Source organism: Trematomus bernacchii, unplaced genomic scaffold (genome assembly GCF_902827165.1).
Source record: "Trematomus bernacchii unplaced genomic scaffold, fTreBer1.1, whole genome shotgun sequence".
NCBI lineage: Eukaryota > Metazoa > Chordata > Actinopteri > Perciformes > Nototheniidae > Trematomus > Trematomus bernacchii.
In genome coordinates, this window is record NW_022987648.1 from 13,840,892 (window position 1) to 13,863,788 (window position 22,897).

Below are 22,897 nucleotides of genomic sequence, written 5' to 3' on the forward strand. Positions count from 1 at the left end.
ACTGTTATACATAGTTATTAAATGAAATGTTATCTACCCTTATACTTTCATTGTTATAATAGCTCAATCAAATAATGTGCAAAAAAACTACAACACAACCAACAAAGGTGAACTTTTTTGTTTTATATATGTGCTGGACCAACTCTGCATGTGAACAAATACATACACCATATAAAACAACCTATTGGTGGTTAACAAATTCTATGAGGACAATGATGGAAATAAAAACATGCATCAACCTATAAACTATAAAAGAAAGAAATTGTACTCACCTGTTGGCTTTAGCCTGAGATGGGATCAGTGGCACCTTCGTCCTTTCTCTCTTGGGGTATGCGGTCTTAAGCTTCACCACGGGAGGATGGCATCCCTGTAATAGGATACGTTCACTGAAACTTACACTGATGTGTTTTAGAAAGCATAGGCACTCCGGTTGCTCAGGTTCCTACTCAAAATAATAAAAATACAACTGAAAAACCAACACCACAGACTGTCCTACACACAACTAGGTAAAACATCTCCTAACAATGAGTTAATTTTTACCATGTTAAGCATTCTTCCTGAGGATTTTTTTTTACAAAATCATATTCACATCTTAGTTGACCCAATTGTTGACTGTATTGTCGGACTTAGAGCTGTAGCCTATAAAGTTAACCAATGTCATAGCAGGAATGTTAAGTGTTGCTATATTATTTAGAAGTCTACTGAAACAGGCTTGATTCCATATTGACGTCATACTATGAATTCATTATTTAATTAAGGTGGAATTTTGTTGTAGCATACATGTATCATTCTGTATAGATTAGTAACTTTAACGCAGGGCTAATATTAAAACAAACATGTTTTTTTTTAACAGGGTTAATTAAGCTCAAAATAATTTCTAAAAATGAATGTGTCATAGAGAGAAACAACAACAAAAAATGTTGGGGGAAAAAAGGAAAAACATTAGAAGTACTTTGAAGCGAAACCACAGTGCATCTTTTGGAAGCCAATTTCCACCATTTACTATCTCATTATTATTATTTAATTATCTAATCATTATTACTGCTATCTGATGTGTGTTTTTTTTTTGCTCTAATAATAATCTAGATAGTGAGTCTTTTTTAAGAACGCTTCTCATTATCTTATGATGCAAAGTCATCATTTTGAGACAGTTTCTCAGAATTACGTTTTACTATTTTTACCCTTTTGGTGGCAAAAATTAACTTCCATAGGTTTTGGATGTGAGATATAAAATAAAATAAACATGGTTTACAATTGCAACAGTATTGCTTTATTTTCTTAATTATTCTTTAACATGGCTTTCAGAGTCTTCAAAGAAAAAAATAGAAAAAGGGACAGGTGCATACAGAACCCAATAATAAACATAACTTCACAAGACATTAAAGGAATTAAATAAATTAAAGTATTTACAACAAAAGGCTAGGGCTTTTTACATCAATTGTATTTTTTGTAATGTAGCCTACTTAACAGTTTTATTTATTTTTAATTTTTTATTATTTTAAGGTCTTTAAGACAAATTAAAAAATTCATTATGAAAACGATATCGCTTTATTGTATTTGTTTGATTTATCTCCTCGCTTCCGGGGTGTGCGTGTCCCATGACACGTCATTACGTTCCGCTTAGGGGCTATGGCGCTTCCTGACTGGATGGTAACGCTGGTTGCCACCGCATCCTTCTTCTGTTTCTTATGTTTATGTGTTCGCCACAGACGCAAAGTACAAGTGCTCTGGAGAAAAGTATTCAGCAACATAATGGCCCGCACAGAGAAGCCGTTGTTCCGAATCGCGTGAGTATATTATGACCTTCTTAATATAAACATGTTTAGTTGTCATTGCAGTGATTCTCGCTAGCGTAGCTGAGCAACATCTTGTCATTCTTATTCAGAGGCCGACCCACCGGACTGTATTCAATTATTCTCCACATTTAAGCCACTTTGCCAGTCGTCAAAAGTTCTACCCCTGACAGTCTGGTCGAAGCATTTCCATAAACGACATCAGTCACTGTTTTATTTGGCGTACATACAAACAGTAAAGTCATATCTGCAAGATCAGATTCTTCTGCATGATCTACTACTATCTTGTGCTGCTTTGGTAGAACACACTCTGATATGTTTTGGTATTTTATCCTATGGTTTTACTGGTGTAGCTAGTTAGCACTTTGGCCATACTACATTTACTGCAGTGGTGGAATGTAATGAAGTATATTTACTCAAGTATTGTGCTTGAGTACCATTTTGAGATATTTGGGCTTTACTTTAGTATTCCAATTGTATGCTACTTTATTATTATTCTACTGCACTACATTTCGAAAGCCAATAATTTACTTTTTACTACACTACATTTATTTGACAGCTTAAGTTACTAGTTGCTTTTTAGATCTAGATCATTGGTTTAAACAAATCAACTAATAACTAAACATATTATATAAGTTAGGGTATTCAGAAGCAGTATACCATATATTTCGAATTAGCTCTACATTTACGATTTGTTATAAACCCATTAATGCATCAATGATCTGAATCTCTAATGTAATGTTATGATTCTGAAATGGGCCACTAGGCATAATGTGTACTAGGCATTTTGGTACTTGAGCATATTTTGAGGCCAATATACTTTTGTACTGTTACTTAAAGGTGGGGTAGATAAGTTTGAGAAACCGGCTCGAGATACACTTTTTGTTATATTCCATGGAATGCTCTTAACACCCCGATAGCAATGAAGTGCTTTGACAAAAAATCCATAAAATAATTTCATCTGTGGAAGCCGTAGTACTGTAAAAAGCACGACCAATCATTTTAGCCGGCCCGGCTAAAATAACTGGATGGCCTACCTGCCTGTCAGACTTCCATCTGTGCACAAACTTATCTCGTGCCCTCATTGGTCATGTGCGCGTTCGTGTGTGTTGGAGGAGGGGCTCTGTAAGGAAGTGGCAGATTTTTTCCGGCTGTGTATTTTCAAATTTTAGCGCACTCGAGCTGGTTTCTCCAAAATTACCTACCCCACCTTTAAAGGGGACCTATCATGCAAAATGCACTTTTGTACGTCTTTTATACTTGAATATGTGTCCCCGGTGTTCCAGGGAACTCACCAAGTGTCAGAAAACACAACCCTCTCTATTTTCCTCCATACCCAAATCTCTAAAAAAGGGGCTGCAACAGATCTGATAAAAACTGATCCAGATTTTAACACTGTCCTGACGTTAGGACAGTGGCGCTACGGCTATTGGGCCAACTCCACCAATCAGGAGGAGACAGCCACGGCCATTGCCGTTCGAAAGCGCTGGAGACACTGTAGTACATATGCCAGGCCTGTAGATGGTGCTGTTCTCACATAATCTGCCCTTGCAAAAACAGAGCTAAAAAATGTCAAATTGAGCAAAATGAGTACTTTTAGCACCACTGTACATTTTTAGATGTTTCACTCGGGTACGCGTGACCTCCTTGTCATTTAGAAAGATGATAACTTCATGTTGTGGTTAGGTTAGCATTATTAATGCTTGCCACTTAAACCTGTGAACTATTTCCCAGGTACACACTCTACACTAAGACCAGACTTGGCTACTTGTACTACAAGAGACAAATGAGGAAAGCCCGAGAACAGTACCCTGCTGGACACTCCACATCTCAGCCAATGGAGTTCAATGGTAAGCAGTAGTCTGGATTTCCAGGTTACTTTTTTTATACAGTGTTGCTCTTACTCCTTAATTTTTGTAAGACGGTTGTTTGTTCAAACCAAACACAGTGCATGTGGTGTACATTATAAAAGTATATTGTGTTATTGTCAGTGCAAATGTGCTATCATTTAATTACATACTATTAACATTATTTGTTAACTTTATCATACATGCTAATAGTCTATTTTGATCATTCTAAATAAATAAGGTTTAATATTGACCCAAATACTTAATTTTTTTATCCTTATTTGTCTGCCCGCAGATATTAAAATTATTCCCATTCCGGTGCTCTCTGACAACTACAGCTACCTTGTGATCGACACAGCCTCCAGTGTTGCAGTCGTTGTAGACCCTGCAGACCCTCAAAGAGTTCAGGTGAATGCCTGACATCTCTAGATGTGTGCATTGTGTTTATGTAACACTTTAAAGACTCTTTTGTCTGTAAGGTGCTTTTATATCCATGAAACTATGCAGATCCTCTGCAATTACACATCCATGTTTGCTGTACACACTGCCAAAGAAAGTTATAACATTTCTAGATCTCCTTGCAACACCATGGTGGTTTGAAATAAATGGTTGCTTTCAAATTCAGTTAAATTATGTAGGTTTACCACACCTCTGAAGTGCTGCCAAGGGTGAGATATCAACGTTATTGCATTCTCAGAAGCATCCATTACAATCCCACTAGCAACATTGCCATTGCTGTACTGTGTCAATAGACTGAAATATTTTGCAGCTCAAAAGGCTTTTGAATAAAGTGTTCCTGAGGTTATCTTTAATATGGTAATTGAAGGTTGTGACAGCATTTGTAATCTTTCAGGCAGTTCTTGAGGAAGAGGGAGTGACTCTCGAAGCAATACTCTGCACACACAAGCATTGGTGAGTTTTTGTATAAAAACACGAGGAGCAATGCACAATATTTGAATGTGTCCCCAATACTGGCAAACGTCAGCTTTCTGTTCTCTTTACAGGGATCACAGTGGGGGAAACAAAGGGTTGAAAAGGATTCACAGCTCATGCAGAGTATACGGAAACGCCGCTGATAACATTCCTGGCCTCACGCAGTAAGTCACCGCTCACACGGCTTTGCACAGAATCATCCTGTCTTGTTCCATCTGTCAGCAATGGTAGCAGCTGACTGCACGGTGCATTATCATTGTATGATAAACTGTTCCGTATAAACTGCTGAAGTATGTGGCTACCCTAAGCTCAACATCGTCCAAACCACTGGATTCAAGTGTATTTCCCCCAATGATGATGTCCAATTCCCCTACATAAACCAGAACAGAATTGATATGCTAATTGAGACAACTTCACTCAAATGTTGAAAAGGATAAAAGAATGATGCAATGCCATTTTTGTCAGTAAACTAAAACCTGACTGGTTGGTGGAGGCAAACAACTGCAAGGTAGTCATTTCCAGTGTTTGTTTGTTTGTTTTCCCAGCCCTCTCTCACACAAGGATTCAGTAACAGTGGGCCGTCTGCACTTTAAAGCCCTCTTCACTCCGGGACACACAGTGGGTCACATGATCTACCTCCTGGACGGCCGGACGGTCGATGCCCCCTCCAGCCTCTTCTCCGGTGACCTGGTGTTCCTCTCCGGATGTGGTGAGTAACAGAAGGGGGGATCCATCATAAAAATAATCATACAGAAGTGACATTGTGGTTCACATAAACTCGTTTTTTTATGTAAAACACATGACACACAGTAAAAGAGAACCTCTGTGGGGTGTATGTTTGATGTAGAGTCCTTCTACACATAATGTGACTCTTTGTACCACTTAATGGGGCCACTTAATGAGGTCATAGTGAATTGTTTTTTTGCTAATGCTAAGCTAAATAATGTGCTGGATACAGTCAGATATGCATTATGGTCCTCATGCAGAAATCTTCCCGTGAAAAAGTAGACTTGAATATGTAATTATTTCTCCTGATTGTTTTTTTATATAGAATGATATTTTAAGAACCACAAACCATCCTGTGAAACAGGTATTCAGGGGTGTGGGAGGGTAAAGGTAGAGTACTTATGAGCAGTCTATTCTGTACTGGATTATCTCCATGGGAGAATCCAACATGTGCAGTGTGCAGATACCTAGTGGTTTATCTAAATGTAAGACCTCAAGAATGGTAGTTTTGTACAGCTCCTATATGTCTTGTACGGGGAATGCATTTTGAATTCATAGCGCTGGCTCATATGCCTACTTTGGATGCTTATACACACACAAAAATACAAACACACACAGGGCACTAATGTCCAATGCATATCACTGTCATTCCTTCTCTACACTGCTATTACATACAAGTAGTGAAACCATGCAGGTTCATTTTTGCTTTCAAATGTAACAGGGCCTTGACAATGCTATTTCTTGTTATTAGTTCATTTGTTATTACCTATATTGTTTTACACACCCATCCCCTGGAGTTAAAGATAATGTGATCCGCAGGTCTGAACTGTAGTAATGGGTGGTGTTGTTTTGTTTCATTATGCAATATCAGCATCTTGTGTACTCTTTGGGGTACTGCAGGGCAACGTTACTGTTACAGTCGCATACAACCAGCTATTAAACACAGCTTGATTTAAAAAATACTTGTGCAACTTATTTTACGTAAATATATATTTATTTTTATTTTGTATTGATGCCCCTTAATGTGGGAATTTGTATATACTGTATGTGTCTATGATATTTATGTTTGATTATGTAGGTATTTTTCTATATTTAAACTTGTATTCCTTTGGATTGTGAGAATCAGCATTTCGATATCCCTGTCTGTATCTAACACACAGAAGATTGTCAATAAAGTTGACTTTGACTGACTTCACTTTCCATTTCCAGTATGGATTAACAACCTTCATGACCTCGGAAATAGTTTTTTTCTCTCCACCATTTGAACAATTTTAAGTATTTTTATTTTAAAGTGCGGTCTTCTAACATTCAGATAGTTTACCTTCTAAGGCTTGATGAAACACATAACCTGTTAAGTTAAGATTAGTAACAACAACCTGTTCTTGTTTTCAGGGAGAACGTTTGAAGGCAGTTCCACAACAATGCTGTCATCTCTGGACACAGTCGCCTCCTTAAGTGATGAAACTTTATTATGGCCTGGTAGGAACATTTTGTGATGTAGATGTGGTTTAAATGTGTTGCTCTGGCTTCATTTCTGTACCTCCATAGTCATTTTTTATAAAGTCCCATAAAGGGCTTTTGGGAGGCTCGAAACGTTTAAGTGTCGTTGTGCATGTAAACTTTATTTCTGTGTCCCATGGCTTTCCCTCAGGTCATGAATATGCTGAGGACAACCTCCTGTTTGCTGCTGAGGTCGAGCCTCGTAACGCTGCCAGGGAAAACAAATCTCAGTGGGTGCTGCTGCAGCGGGCCCAGAAGCTGTGCACGGTGAGAATGATCTATGGCCTGTGTTATGCCTCCATAGCACGCCATCCCAGAGAGGATTCATGTGGTCCAGCACCTGGAAAGAAAGCTTTATCACCTGCTTTCACAGCGCTGTTCTCCCGGGCTCTCACACTCAAGTCTCTTCTGCAATGCAGTCTGCAGCAGAGCAAAGGTTCACTGTTGAGTGAAGTGCCTATCCAGAATTTAGATGAGTTTTTATCTGCCATCTATACAGCATGGCACTACAGGCAGTTTCACACATCGGTAATAAAAGGGCTTTTCCGCAGCAGAAATGTTGACTTGTCACAGCAGGAAAAGCAAAGGTGTTACTAATAACATCAACAATGGTTCTGTTATTTTCGAGTGTCCTAATAATCTGTGACAGTGAGACAGCATGCACAACAACAGCCGTCATTAAGTTAATAATTACATCTGTGCTTTCACCCACAAGTGACATGTTAACAAATTAGCAACTTTAGCTCTTCTTGCTCGTTGACTGCTTATTTTGCAGAAGACGAATGAGAGCTTTACATTAGGAAATATAATAGCAAATTCCTAGTAAAACATGAACTCCTTGTTTCCCTGCTTTTAACTTTGGTTAGTTAGAGTTGTATTATAAGGATTGGCAATCATTGTGGAGTATTCTCAATTAAATGCATAAAAAGGGAAAGTTAAAATGTGATTTATTATTGACTAAAAGGCCGAGATGCAGAAATGCAATGCAGTGGTGGTTTTAGTTGGCAGGAACCACTTGGTACAAAATCCTGTTCTGTGAATGAATGACATACGAGTCATTGAGACTACATTCATTTTGAGGAGGGTTTCTTTTTTTAACACGCTCTTTATTTCCAGTGTCCCTCCACTATCGGAGAAGAAAAACAGTACAATCCTTTCCTGCGGAGCCAATCTGAAGAGCTCCATGTGGCCCTGGGCGTCCAGCAGCTCCAGGACGAGGACTGGACCCAGTTCAGGGCCCGGGTGCTGGAGGAGCTGCGGAAACGCAAAGACCTCTTCAACAGGAGATAGTACTGGAAACACTAAGCAGCTAAACACCTGGACTGGACAGTGGTACCATGTGAAGCTGAGGTACTGAATTAAAAAGGCTAAGTCTGTTCAGAATGACTTGTTTTGTACATTTAAGGGGCATTAAGTAATTTTGTTAACCTTTTATCAACCTAAATCATACCACTAAGAACCTTTTCATTAGATAGATAGATAGATAGATCGTACTTTATTGATCCCAAATTGGGAAATTGTTTTTGTTACAGCAGCATAAAAGGCATTTTACAATAAAACAAAATATACAAGAATAGAAATAAAATAAAATAAAATATAAAATATAAAATATACATGTCAAAATACAAAATAGAAAATATACATACAGATATTATATATATATATATATACAAATATATATATATTCAAAATATATGGAATTATGGAGTATTAAATATGAAACAGATTATGTATGAGTAAAATGTACAACGTGGTTTTATTTCTAGAGAAACTATGGAGCAGAGAGTTCTCTTCCAGCCAGAGGTGATTTATTGTACAGTGTTATTGCAGTGGGCAGGAAAATAACATGTAGTAATAAAAATTACTACATGATATTTTCAATAAGCCTATCACCTCTCCACGTACGGTATTTTATGCTAATTTTGTGTTTATAGACAGAAAAGTTCTGTTTCTTTAATATAAAGATCTTAATAGTAATGTAAGTGTGCATGCGTAACTTTAAGTTATGTGAGGTACAAGCAGATTTCTGATTTGTGTGTGTAAAACAGGTCTGCATACTACATGGGTTACTTTAGCATGTTAAGCAAGGTACTGTATTTTAAATGCATAGTCTGGGTTACTTTAAGGGCAAGTAGAATATTGTTTTTAATATACATCCTACATATACAGTGTTGCAGGAGGGTAACTTTTCCATGGATGTTGTAATTTTTGTAATTGAGTGTTTGTGAATATTATTTTTGGTACGGTTAATTTAACAAATTACATACACTCTTTGCTGTTTACTGTCAGTTTGTAATTGAACATTGTACGGTAAAAGGTCTGTACACTAGCCTTTCATGTGAATTTTTGTTTGCTGCATGAAGAGCCATTTTTAAAAGTTAACTCAGTGGTGTTGCTGACACTAATTATTTACAATGCACGTGATTAGAATGCTAGATTAGACTGCTTTTTTTTTTTAAATTGCTCGTTCATTTTTGGCCAACACTTATAAGATGTAGAACACATGTTTCCCATTTTTGCTGAACCAATTGTTCCACATTTAGAATTGTATTTTTCAAGTGTTCATAGTTGCACAGCGTGAGCGAGATCAGCAATAAATGTGATAGATTTGACTGGTAGCGCATTGATATGTATGAGACATGACAGAATGGCTGTTAAAGAAATAATTTTCTTTTTATGTTTACCTTTGGATTACAGATTATCTAATGTACAGGGTGATGTTCAATCAAGCAATTGTAGGCATGAGCTATGTTCTGCAATCACTTCCCACTTTTGATAAAAATGTGTAATATTTAAGAGTAAGTTGGTGATGGAAAGATCTTAAAAAAATAAAGTTTATTATATGAGAATACAATGTGACCTTGACTGTGGTTTTAATAGCCAATTTGAAAACCCAAATTGTACATATTATTTTCATATATTTAAGGATTTATTATACTGTGACAATACAATGAACACATTATTTCAGTATAATAAACAATCTTCTTCCCACACACATGAAACATATTCCTCTTCTGTTGTTTGTCAATGTCTCTTTGTGATGGAAATGTGATGCAGATTTTGTTTAGGTGGAGATGGGCCACAATGCAGAGGAATAAAACCTTTAAACCTTTGAGGAGCTGTGAACGCTCTTCAGATTCCTCTGCTGCTCCGGCAGTAGGGCGCGTATCAAAGCACCTTGTCCCCTGGTGATAGTTGACTAAAATGTTTTTCTGTTTGTTTGATGCAGATTCCCATCTTATTTGCATATGTTTGAGTTATGAATACCACCGCATGGGAGACTGTTTTACTTCAGGTTACGTTTTAATGAGGAAATATGAAAGTGAACTCCTTCATTAAAGCTGTGTATGTGTTATTTGTCGTCTTTATGAGTGCTCATGACAGCTGAGTTTTTTTTTCCCAAACGTCTTAACTTCCCTAAACTCAAATAAGGGAATAACCTACTTTACGCACATACCGGAGACGCTCAGGAGAAAAGAATAATCCATTGACAAAGCCTTGTGATAAAATGGAACAACAAAACAAAATATCTTGTGTCTTGGATCCACCTCAGTGGCCCCAGACACAGCATATTAAAACAGTTTATAGTAATTATTACACAATATAATGGCAGCATTTTAATGCCTTTGTAAATTATAAACCTGTGATAAACCATCAGAAGCAGCATTTAGGTATTAGCTCCTGAAACTCACAGCCCCTAATACTCTTAGAAATACATATATATACTAACACAGTGGTTCTCAACTGGTCAGGCCTCGGGACCCACTTTTTACTTGGTCAATACATCGCGACCCAACATTTTGAAGCACTCAAATCTATTCAACAAAAAATCGTGCTTTAATATATACGCTTTTGCGCATACAATATTAATAAAAGTGAAGTACAGTGCATATATCCCTTATATCCCTTCACAGAACTAAAGTATGCTTTTAAAAAAGGTTTAATGAGATGATGGAATCAAAGCTGAACTATATAAAAAGGCACACATGCTGAAACCCAACCCCAGCAGGGGGGTCTGGGGGGATTCTCCCCCAGGAGATTTTTAGAAATACTAACATAAACTACGCATTCTGGTACACTCTGAGAAGAAAATCGGGCCTTCAAAATAAAAGTTTGACTTTTCCCCCCCAAAAAAAAAAAAATTCCAATTTTTCAACTTTTTTTTCTTCACTCACACATCCGCGACCCACTCGAAACGGGTCCGCGACCCACTTTTGGGTCGCGACCCACCAGTTGAGAACCATTGTGTAACTAACATATATAAAAACATTATTTAAAAACAACCACAACCAGAACTTTGCACTCATTAACAGAAACTCAATCTGTCATAAAAGAATGTGCTGTCCAAGTATAATGTCCTATGTCTTGTAGGTCAATGGGTATTTGTATTTTCTATTTTATTGTTATTCCAAAATAAATAAATAAATCATTTTTTATAGAAGAAACAGTTCATGTGAGTACTAACACCTGTGCTTTTCCTGCCTTAAAATGTCAACATGTGTGTTGTTGAAAAGGCTGATTACAGATGCCATTTAAAATGATAAAATCATGAATAATTAGACAGAGGGTAGCACAAAAAATTACTTGACAAGATAACGCCAAACTGGTATCGTCATTCTGGTAAAAAAAAGGGATACTTTTCAATATTTTGTTTTAATCTTGGTGAAAAAACATAAGATATCATTTTTTAACATTTTTAGGAAGTTTTTACTTACACAGAATTTTATCTGTACAAAATGTTTTTTAACATCCCAAATGTTGCAGTTGAATTTGGCCAGCTGAATTAGAGCCACTTTAATATAAATATATACTGAATCTTTTAACAGTGAAATTTGGATTCTAAATTTGTAAACATTTAATCAAAAAAGTGAAAACGAGTAGATACATTAGTTCAATGCATAATTATTCAGTGTTATAAATACAATTGCTTTTAAATTTCAAAATCCGATGGTACAGATTTACTTCCATATCCAACATTTGAGAATCTGCACAGGAGACAGGGCTGTTTAAACTACTGTTGTCTGATTGGTTGTTCTATTAGTTTACAACCATAGGAAAACGAAATATAAATGTTCCTTTTAAAACTGTATTGGTAATAGATTTTGTATAATACGTCTAAAGTCTTCTCCACTCCGTTTCACATAGACAGCACTCTGCTCCGTGCTTTTATTCTGATAACGTCAACGTCACAAGCCGGAAGTGGATACGGAAGTGTCACCAAACAGTTACAGGTGTAGTCTCCAGGCACCCTCGTCTGTCACAAATTAAAGCTTCTCAGTCAAGATGTTGAAGGCGGTTATTTTAATTGGAGGCCCCCAGAAAGGTGAGCATAACACAACTCCTTCCTATCGTGTTTTCAGAGTCAGCTGTGCTTCGTTAAAGCGAAGCTAGGTGGCTAATACCAACAAGACCTCCAAAGACCCGAAGAGCTTGTTTATATCACTGACGTGGCATAATGAGGGGACCGCACACAAACAAATGACCTAATAGCCTAATCACTTGATGATTACAACGTTAAATTACGCTATGTAAATAACAACACTGTCTATACATGTAGCTTGCACGGTTATGTTGCTGTTTATACCCTGCCTACTATTATCATTTGCTCATTTAATCTCCTTCCATTATCTCGTATCAAGTCAACGTAATCCCATTTATAAATGAGTTTTTTAAGATGATAAAGTACCTTTACTAAAGGAATGTGTTTAATAATACGTGTTATCTTTGCGTTACGACACCTTTTTCAGTTCGGCAGATACAGTTCATACATATTAAGATATAAGTACCGTAAATGTAAAGCAAGTGGAGCTTTAACAGGAATTACGTTTTATATAGAAGTTTTAAAATAGTTGTGCAATGTGAGAGGACATGGCATCCCCTTTGTTGTAGTTAAGGAGTGATCTGTATCCATACAAGATACTAATAGCGCATACTAGAAACATGGAGTAAAATGGGATCTGCATTGTAATCTGATTTAAGAGTAATCCCCGGCATTGCTTTCCAGGCACAAGGTTCAGGCCCCTGTCATTTGAAGTGCCCAAACCCTTGTTTCCTGTAGCTGGTGTGCCCATGCTGCAGCATCACATTGAAGCATGTGCCAAGGTAAGTGCCACTGCAATACAACTGTTATGAGTATGAGTTTTTCTCAATTTAATGTACAATGTAGGGTGATTTCTGGATGCCTAACTAGACTGTATAAGGGTTACATTGTAGATATGTTCTATATTCAAGTGAAATATTGTCTTAAGTTAGTTACCAGTTATGGGGGTTGTACTTGAACTGATCCAAATAGAAATGAGTCAATCTGATAAATACTTTTTTGTATTACAAGGTACCAAATATGAAGGAGATTTTGCTCATCGGCTTTTATCAACCAAATGAAGAACTGAACAGATTCCTGTTCAATGCACAGCAGGAGTTTAAAATCTCCATCAGGTAAAGAAACAAAGCTCTTAGTCTTACTCGACTACCTTACTAAATAAGAACATTCATACAGTAACACTTGCATATAGATGACTTATATACTTTGTTCAAAAAATGTTTTTAGTTTTATAAAGACATTTTCACAGTGCATTTTTTTTTAATACACATAATAAAAAAAATAAAAGAACACTTTTTTCTTAGATGTGCTAAACTGTGATAGTATTCCTAAACATGGTAACACTTTCTATGACTCCCATGTCTATAATACATTATAAACATAACTTTTGACCATATCTCCGTGGTTAGAGCTGGCAGCCCATAAAATGTTTCCGCTGCCAGATACGCAGGTTCGTCACACGAGCCCTCAGAAGCATTAGGCAATGTCATCCCCTCTGTCTGCCCCTTTTAACACTGTATCTGGAATAAAAACACTCTGGCCCAGAAAAATTCTTTAAAAAACACATACTTATATTGGCCTCTTATAGCACTTTATAAAGGTATAGTTATAGGCGCTATGACTATTGTCGTAACACATTGTAAATCATTGTTTATTGACGAAGTATAATAATACTTAATATTAATAATATTAATTGTCACTAACTGTCATTTTTTCAAAGTAAAACAAGTTTTGTATTATATTACTAGCAGTGGTTGGAGAAGTATTTAGATGTTATACTTAATTAAAAGTACCTTCAAAATTGTAATTAATAACATTACTTAAAGGTGGGGTAGGTAAGTTTGAGAAACCGGCTCGAGATACACTTTTTGTTATATTCCATGGAATGCTCTTAACATCCCGATAGCAATGAATATCTTAAGTGCTTTGACAAAAAATCCATACAAAAATTTCATCTGTGGAAGCCGGGTGCCCTCATTGGTCATGTGCACGTTCGTGTGTGTTGGAGGAGGGGCTCTGTAAGGAAGTGGCAGATTTTTTCCGGCTGTGTATTTTCAAATTCTAGCGATCTCGAGCTGGTTTCTCCAAAATTACCTACCCCACCTTTAAGTAGATTCATGGACATAAAATAAACATGACATTATTATTATTTGTATTAATAAGAAAACATGAAGGACAGACCATCTATTTCTATTTTCTTTCTTTATTTTGAGAAAGCGGCAGGTAATATAAGATTATTTTCTTCTCCCTGCTCCTTTTCGGGTATGGTGTGTTTACAGAGACATGTTTTGTAAATAATTGTTATACATTGAGTTTGTGCATACGATGAACTGAACAAATAAAAAATGGAATGGAACAGTTGTAATATACTATAATCAAGAATTATGAATAGATAGTAATTCCTTTTTCCTATGTTTATACGATGCTGTTAGTAGAATTCAACCCATTTAAAGTATGTTTATAATACGTTAAAGTCATGGTCTTGATAGAAACTGCTGCTGCACCGCTCCTGCTGAATGACTGCAGGTTAGCTGATCTTCCTGACTCTGCACCACAGGTATCTGCAGGAGTATGCTGCCCTTGGCACCGGGGGGGGCATCTATCACTTCAGAGATCAGATCGTGTCCGGCAGTCCAGAGGCCTTCTACGTTCTGAATGCGGATGTTTGCTCAGCGTTTCCCCTTGCAGAGATGCTCAGCTTCCAGAAGGAACACGGAGAACCAAACAGCTTTGTTATCCTGGGGACAACGGTGAGACTCATAGAACTTGTTAGATCTGGTCAAAGTAAAACTCCAAAAGGTTTTTCTTTCTGTTATTGTGTCTAGCTTGCTGAATATAATGAAATATGAGATCTGGCTTCTTGGATGTCAAATTTTGATTTCTAAATTCCATTCTTTCAGGCAAACAGAAAGCAGTCCATGAACTACGGCTGTATTGTTGAAAACGAGACAACAAAGGAAGTAAGTAGCCCTTCCTATCTTCTTTCCTTAAATAGCCACTCATTACTGTTTCATCTTAAAATAACAACAACTCTTCTTTTTTATTCAGGTCTTGCATTATGTGGAAAAGCCGAGCACATTTGTGAGCGACATCATAAACTGCGGCATATACCTCTTCACCCCGGAAATCTTCCAGCATATCGGTGCTGTCTTTCAGAAGAACCAGCAGGACATGTTGCTGTGAGTTGAAGCTCTCCATCATGGGGATGTGTGTGTGGGAATGCATGTGAACATCATTTATTGCATGTCTTTGCTTTCTCTTCATTTGTCCTTTTTCCTTCCCTTCTCATCCCTGCCATGATTACTGTTTGCTCACACAATCATCAGATATCCATACGATGGGTAAGTGAGGACCCTCAGGCTACGCGGTGTAGTGATAGAGCACATACAGTGTATGGTGTGAGCTGTAGAAGCCAGGAGAAGGCTGAGATTGCCCAGGCTGCTTTGTGAATGTGTGTGTGCCCTCTTGGTGTGCCCTTTTTTTCGTCCAATTATGCATCTCCCATTTTGCCTGAGGCCTGTTTTGGTTTATTTACTTATTGTGTGTTTTGGCAAATGTTTGTGCTTGAAACTTACACTACAGGATCTTTGCCTATCTGAGAGTACTACGGAATAGTTAGACAAGTATGATTATTTACTTTCCATCAGACACCTAGATGAGATGACTCATATCTGTTTTGTAAATATGAAGTTAAAGCCAGCAGGCGGTTATAGCTTAGCTTAGCATAGAGACTGGAAATGATGAATCAGCCTGCCTCTGTCCGTAGGTAAGAAAATCAAGATAATCAACACTAGAGCCAAGAAACAGTCTGTGATATTATACATTCTGGATTTTATTCTTCAGTTTTTGATTAGGTTAAACAAATGCCATATATGTGCTTTTCTGTTATCTTTGGATCAAGCCAGGCTAACTTTGGCTTCTTTGTGCTACGTTAAGCTACCTGGCAGCTGGCTTTGGCTTTATATTTAATGTAGGGCTGGGTAATATATCATTATTATTATTATATTGATATTGTGATATTAGATTAGTAATCTTCTTATATTTGTAATATCACATTATCGTTCATTGTGATATTTACGTTATCTATTCCCGGTTTTAAAGGCTACCTTACAGTAAGTTAATATCATGTTCAGAATCAACCACTCTGTTCTTGTGCTTCTATTTTTTGCCTTTACCGGCTTAGTCATTATATCCACATTACCTATAATATCATCACAATATTGCTAAGAGGTATTTGCTCAAAAAACTCAAGATACTTTATTTTCTTTATTTCTCCCAGCCCTAAGGCTTTTAATCTGCTCATCTAACTGTCAGTATGCAAATACAATGTTCCCAAAATGTAAAACGTTTGCATAGAGTAAAGACAAAATCCACTTGCAAAAATGTAAAAAAAACCTGCTTTGACCTTATCGTAGCTTGCTCTCCCGAGTTTAAACTCTGCATCCTGCATTTTTTGTGATTGTCCGTTGATCTTTTTAAGGACAAGCATTTAACTGAACTGACTTCCTCATATCTAGTTTTATTTTAATTTTAATATATCCCTGTTGTTATTTTAGGTTAGCTAGCAAAACGTCTTAAAAGATAGTTTGCTTTTGTGAAACTTTGTTGCTCAGCTACCATGAAGAATTAAGTAATGGTTGTGTATATTCTGATTGATGTATTTGCTACACTCCCAGCTGTGCTTTTAAAAAACGTTTCCTGTCTGCTCATAGCCTAAATGTGCATGTGGCTGCACACTGGTCACTCACAGAAGCCATAAAAACACATGGGATTACTTTATGGATTTTATTTGTGTAAATATTTGGAGATTTGACACTTTCCCTTTTTATGTTTTCTAACGCTCACTGTGGTGTAAAGCACCTAGCATTTGGCACCCCAAGGACACTTGAAATATATTACGAAAAGGTCAAGCCACGCTGTGCATAATTCACCTGCCTAACATCAATAGCACTTAAATCAAGCTGGGCACTGAATCAGCGAAACTGTTGAACTCATCAGAGATGCTTGATAGAAATGAGATGGGTTATACTGCAAAATCTCTAGGGGAGCACTTTGCCTCTAACCACATCCCCTCCTTTTTGGTAAAACTTCGATTATGGGTGCACTCCTTTAAAATATTCTTTTCATCAATATTTAAAACTGTTTCATCTAGGGGCTCTCACAATACACTATGCCAGAGACCCTGATTAATATGGAGCACATACTCTCTTCTACTTAAGTTTTGGATCACCACTAGGTAATAAGCCCAGCTCTGACACCATCAAAGTTAGCATCATGATGCATTTTAACTAACTGAACTCAATTTATTCTGGGGGATGGATTGTAGGGCAATCAATTCACGTTTTATTTGGCTTTAGCAAAATTTGGAAATAATGATGCCACTGGGTTGCTTCTGCTCATAAATATAGGTTTTTAGAAATATCAAAGACTAGTTTACTAATAGTGGGGTAGGGCTAGCTGCTAGACGATCAGTTGTCAGCTCATGGATCGTATCATTGGAAAATAATACATGGAGGTATCATGATAGACACTTCCTTTCTAATTTGATAACAATATGCACATTTTAACAGGAAGGCTGATGTACTTGCTGAAGTTCTTGATTAAATGAGCAAGTACTTTTAATTAGTCAAGCATTTAATTAATAAAGAGTTTAAGATAGGATTTACCGACTGACGTATTTACTTATTTACTCACCACGAAACATCCAATATCATGACCTATATAAGGGTAGATATTGGCTCTTAAAGTGGGGCAACAGGAATACAAACTCATCCTCAATTATATAAGTACATATGTTTACTTACACCCTCTCCGATACCAAATATTATAATACAACTCTAACTGCATATTTATAGTTCATAAGATAGTTGGGGAGAATGCTAATCCGTGAGTGTCAGTGTGTCTAATCGTCTGTTTAGTATTTCACTTGCGTTCACTATAGGGCCACGTCTTCTGTGAAATCCTGTGCCTTTTTTTAAAAATAATAATGTTTCAATACATTTTTCAAAAGAATATCAAGATACATGGCAACCACACTTGGATAGTGTCTGAGTTTAGCTTGGGTGTTACTACAGTAATAATTGCACCCAATAAACCCAATAATCAGTTAACATTATTCATCATATTTCCTGTTTACATCCCATCTCTGTCTTGGATTTCTAACCCCTAACCCTGTGCACAAGATTGTTTTTTAATAAATGTGGCCCCCAGCCCTGGTTTGTGACTCAGTGCCATGAAGTGACGATGTGTCTCCTGCAGAGAGGAGCCAACCAACGGCTGGCACCGGGCGGAGGCCATCAGGCTGGAGCAGGACATTTTCACTGCCCTGGCGGGACAGGGCAAACTCTACGTGTATAAAACCCTCAGCTTCTGGAGCCAGATTAAATCTGCAGGGTGAGTGCTCATTTCATAAATGCTTCCACATTCAACAGCACATAAATTCGTTTTTGTGACAACACTGTAGCCTTTAAAAAGCTTAGAGAGGAACAGAGACTTCGGACTGTAAATCATATAGGCTTAAATCAAAAAAAGTATGGCATATTCAAATTGAACATAGTTTGAGAGTATTATTCATTGTTCTTAAGCAAATAACAATTCCTACTTTTATATGTTGTTTTTGTACACCAACACCTATTGAGATCTATATTTTGATGCTAAGCATTTGTTGTATGTTTGTATTTGATTCCTAGGTCTGCAATTTACGCCAGTCGGTTGTACCTCAACCAGTATCACACCACTCACCCTGAAAGACTGGCCTCAATTAAAGAGGGGGGGCCTAAAATAAGTGGTAAGAATTATTACATTACACTATATTTCATTTAGCTGACACTTTTATCCAATAAGTGCAATCAACAATGAAGATACATACTCAGAACAGCAAGAATCCTGCATGTACATTTTCCTTCAATAGGCCAAACCATTTTAAGTGCTACTGCATTATCTTCAAATACACCTGAGTCTTCCATAGCTTTGTTCTTTTTTATTGGAGACAAATCTATTCATACTTTCACTCATTTTCCTAGGTAATGTCTATATTCATCCTACAGCAAACATCGACCCCACTGCTATGGTAAGCATCCATTCTCATTGAGTTGCACTTTACATCTTGAACACATTTAAATTAACAGAACATCCTTTTGTGTAAAATATGTAGCTTTTCTTGGTAAAAGAAAAGATGGAAAATACAAGTGTATCTAACTTTTTCTTTCCTTGTATTGCTCCAGCTGGGCCCCAATGTCTCGATTGGCACAGGAGTAACGATTGGTGCTGGGGTCAGAGTTCGGGAATCCATCATCCTTCATGGTGCCACTCTACAGGTGAGCATTTGTAAACTATCACTGACCAAAAAACCCCAGCCAGGGTGTTCGGACACACGGCTGGGATTTGATATTCCTACTAGAATTGTATCCTCTCCTGCAGTGGCTTGGTTATTTGGTGTTCTGCCATCCACTGCAATGCACAGTAGGTTATGTCTGAATTGAATTGATGATGCCATTTTCATCTGTTTACCACATAAGCAGATGAACTAACTCTTATTGTTAAGTCTAAGGTTTTGCTAAATAAGCAGCAAAACATCCATTGCTAAAATGATTAACTTCCCTCAGAGTATAACTTTGTATGAACAAACAGGTGGTGTTTATTTAGAAGGGCAGCTCAACTAACAAAGTGTCCTTGTAGGAAGTATGCAATAGAAGACAATAAGTCACCTGCAGTCTGAACTCATTTCGGAGGCACCCGGTCATCATTGGAGACATGGGATTAAATTATGCAAGCCTCCAAATCGTTAAAAATGACATCTTTGTGAGCGGCACGGGCAACACTATTTCCTGTTTGACACAAGCTTGAAGATTAATTCAAGACAAGTCACTGTTGAAGTGTGGATAATGTTTCTAATAAAACGTTAGGATGTCCCCAGGATGAATGGGCAGATAAATCTGATCAGCTCACCTCACTTGAGTTTAAACTTGAATATTAAAGACTCTAATTAGACTGTTTGTCTTACCTAGAAACATTATCTAACACAGCACGTAGGAATACCTGAAACACTTAGTTTTTTCTTTCTTGATCTTTACGTCATTGTACAGTAAATTAATGAACTGTTGATGTTTTCTGTCAAATCGTTTTCCTGTAGGATCACTGCTGTGTTTTGAACAGCATTGTGGGATGGGACAGCACTATTGGCAAGTGGGCCCGAGTAGAAGGAACCCCGAGTGACCCTAACCCAAATGATCCCTTCGCAAAGATTGACAGCGAGACGCTCTTCAGAGAGGGAAAACTCACACCCTCTATTACTATTCTGGGTAAGCATGCTCTGACCTAAGAGAAACTTCAGTCCTTACATGTGTAAAATGATCATATATTAAATAACATAACTGCATTTTGCTATTTAGCGTTTTTGTAATGTTCTTGACATAAATGAAAAGTAAGTGGTAAATGAGAATAATCTGCTTTCATTTTTCTAAATGTAGTTTGCTTAGACCAAGGGTTTTATGCTGGAATCCGTTCAAGCAGTTGTCTAAAAATAATTGTTATTTGACATGTATGTCATAATTGTCATATTGGTCTTTTACATGTTCCAGTAATAATCAGCTACAGAAAGCATAACTGAATTATAGACGTGTCATTGTGTTATTTAATGCAAAGTGTGCATTGTTTAACACTTCTTTCACTTTAGTGCCCAGAGAAAGTGGATCTTAGTCTATTATTTTCTGTACATTTTTTATTTTCTTGTACATTTTATTACAGTTTTACCTCTAAGGGTTCTTTTTCATCTTTCAAAACAAACCAGAAATGTAACACACATCAAATGATAAATGCCAGGAGTGCATTTTAAAACTGAAATATAATGTCTCATGTCCTGCACAGAGACTAATCACAGCCTTGGCTTTTCTCCTCAGGTTGTAACGTGACCATCCCTTCTGAGGTCATTATACTCAACTCGATCGTCCTACCACACAAAGACCTCAACCGCAGCTTCAAAAACCAAATTATTCTCTAGTTAATCTTACTCGGGCTTCTGTCCACTTACTGTCACTGATGAAGAATGCTGCTGGACACACAGCGCCCTGCCTCTGAGTTACTGTATATAAGACGTCAAATATCAAGATAGGGGGCATTCATTAAATCATTTTGAAAAATAGTTTTTTTATATTTGTCCTTCAGCCCTTTATGCATCACTGGGTGTCAGCAGCATTAACGGAAAGTTAATCAAGCATGTTGATTCTCCTTGAAAAATGCTGTCATGCCAGGGGTTTAAATTGTTTTTATATTAACTTTACCGAACTGTAAAATTACTACAAATACTAGTGTAATATATTTTCTTGGATATAATATGATGTTAAAAAAAAAAGGTGTATAGACAACTACGCTCTGTTTTTCTCAAGGGCATCCTTGATAAACTTGAGACTTGTTACTTGAGTGTGAGAAGAGGAATTATTAGGGAATAAAAATCCTTGGCCACTGACTGTGGTTAATTTTTAGCGGTGATTATTTGTGTGGAGCTCTTGATTAAAACCGTTAACCATCTTCATTGTTTGTCTCAAAAATTGACTACCACCAAAATAAATCAGCGGGCTCGAGATTTACGTTGCAATCAAGTGATGTTGCCTTTTTAAAATGTAAACTAAGCAGGGGGCCTGGAGACGGCCATATAAGCAGCAACACAAGATGCTTAAATGGTGCTTCCGCAATCACTGGAGGAACTGTTTCAATTTATGGATACAGCACATTAACATTTACTTATTAAGCCCTCGAGCACTCATGATCACTTCAGCACTTTTGTTCCAATTATTGCGAAGAGCGTGTCTATTAAGAAGCGATTTAAATTGGGATACAGGAAATGCAGAATGATATACTTAATCAAGTCTATTCACAAACTACCCTCCAGTGACGGGGGAAAAACAAGTTAATGTAAATGTTTAGGTAAATAGATTTCTATATGTAGGTGCCTGTGCTTTCCATTGATGATTCAGGTGCCTAACTTCTTCAAAAAGCACTGCCTCATGCCTGTCATTGAAGTGTTTTTATCCTCTTTGTGGGATGGTAATTAATTAGCTAAAACCCCCACGCTCCTCACATGAAAGGCAATCCTAAAAGTCATTAGATCTAATTGGCTTCCACTAACAGATTTTTAGATTTTAGTTTCTCTGCTCCCCTTTCTGATATAATATTCTTGTCTAGTGTTTTTTTTTTAGGGGGAATGTTTTTTCTTATCTATTTTGTAATTCTAAAATTCATTGTTATAACCTGACATCAGAGTTTCAATGATACCAATATAATATATGTTCTAATTTTAAATATTTTTAATTTTACCATTAGTCTTTAACTTATGGTGTAAGGCTATGTCTTGGCAGGCCCTGAATAATACTGTATGTCTGACTGATAACAGGGAAGTAAAAAAGGTTGCTTATGTGGAATAAAATTACATGTGACACCTTTTTTGTATTGAGTAGTAATACAAATTAACGGATGGCAATGGTAACAATACTAGTCTTTGTTATCTGAAGTCACCAGCTGAGGAGAAATGTGAATCTTGTCAAGTATGCAGTGTTAATTTAAATAAATACGGTAGTTAATGATGTAAGGAGGATTCATTTTTCAAAACTTCCTTTCATTTTTAGCTGAGTGCAGGATAGATACAAGTCTGAATCCAGAGTGTAACACATAATAAAAATTCAAATGCCCATTTTTACTGGACCTTGACATTATGCTCTTGAAACTTTTCAGGATAATACCAGTCGACACAAGTAGTGTTGGAATACATATTATTGCTCATTGAT

General features: G+C 36.9%; 2 protein-coding genes across 3 annotated transcripts; both read left to right on the forward strand.

Moving 5' to 3' along the window:
• Positions 1–1,628: 1,628 nt before the first annotated feature.
• pnkd (PNKD metallo-beta-lactamase domain containing) lies at positions 1,629–8,353 on the forward strand. Its single transcript, XM_034134176.1, has 9 exons — positions 1,629–1,787; positions 3,528–3,643; positions 3,936–4,048; positions 4,494–4,552; positions 4,645–4,737; positions 5,119–5,282; positions 6,692–6,778; positions 6,951–7,066; positions 7,916–8,353. Exons 1-9 carry the CDS (start codon positions 1,630–1,632, stop codon positions 8,087–8,089), a joined length of 1,080 nt encoding a protein of 359 aa, XP_033990067.1. The 5' UTR covers position 1,629; the 3' UTR covers positions 8,090–8,353.
• Positions 8,354–12,009: 3,656 nt separating this feature from the next.
• gmppaa (GDP-mannose pyrophosphorylase Aa) lies at positions 12,010–21,644 on the forward strand. 2 transcript variants are annotated; one of them, XM_034134535.1, is made up of 13 exons: positions 12,010–12,122; positions 12,804–12,901; positions 13,131–13,234; positions 14,677–14,869; positions 15,020–15,079; positions 15,168–15,298; positions 15,446–15,460; positions 18,378–18,512; positions 18,809–18,906; positions 19,142–19,188; positions 19,343–19,435; positions 20,251–20,419; positions 21,017–21,644. In XM_034134535.1, exons 1-13 carry the CDS (start codon positions 12,083–12,085, stop codon positions 21,115–21,117), a joined length of 1,284 nt encoding a protein of 427 aa, XP_033990426.1. In that variant the 5' UTR covers positions 12,010–12,082; the 3' UTR covers positions 21,118–21,644. The 2 variants fall into 2 exon arrangements, with proteins under 2 accessions (XP_033990426.1, XP_033990427.1); XM_034134536.1 differs by lacking the exon at positions 15,446–15,460.
• Positions 21,645–22,897: the final 1,253 nt, after the last annotated feature.

Bases quoted from the DNA above. Each gene is read 5' to 3' on its own strand.
- pnkd (XM_034134176.1), top strand. From the start codon at position 1,630: ATGGCGCTTCCTGACTGGATGGTAACGCTGGTTGCCACCGCATCCTTC. The intron at 4,049-4,493 runs GTGAATGCCTGA...GTAATCTTTCAG, and splicing joins CAGACCCTCAAAGAGTTCAG to GCAGTTCTTGAGGAAGAGGG. The intron at 4,553-4,644 runs GTGAGTTTTTGT...TTCTCTTTACAG, and splicing joins CTCTGCACACACAAGCATTG to GGATCACAGTGGGGGAAACA.
- gmppaa (XM_034134535.1), top strand. From the start codon at position 12,083: ATGTTGAAGGCGGTTATTTTAATTGGAGGCCCCCAGAAAG. The intron at 12,123-12,803 runs GTGAGCATAACA...ATTGCTTTCCAG, and splicing joins AATTGGAGGCCCCCAGAAAG to GCACAAGGTTCAGGCCCCTG. The intron at 18,907-19,141 runs GTAAGAATTATT...TCATTTTCCTAG, and splicing joins GGGGGGGCCTAAAATAAGTG to GTAATGTCTATATTCATCCT.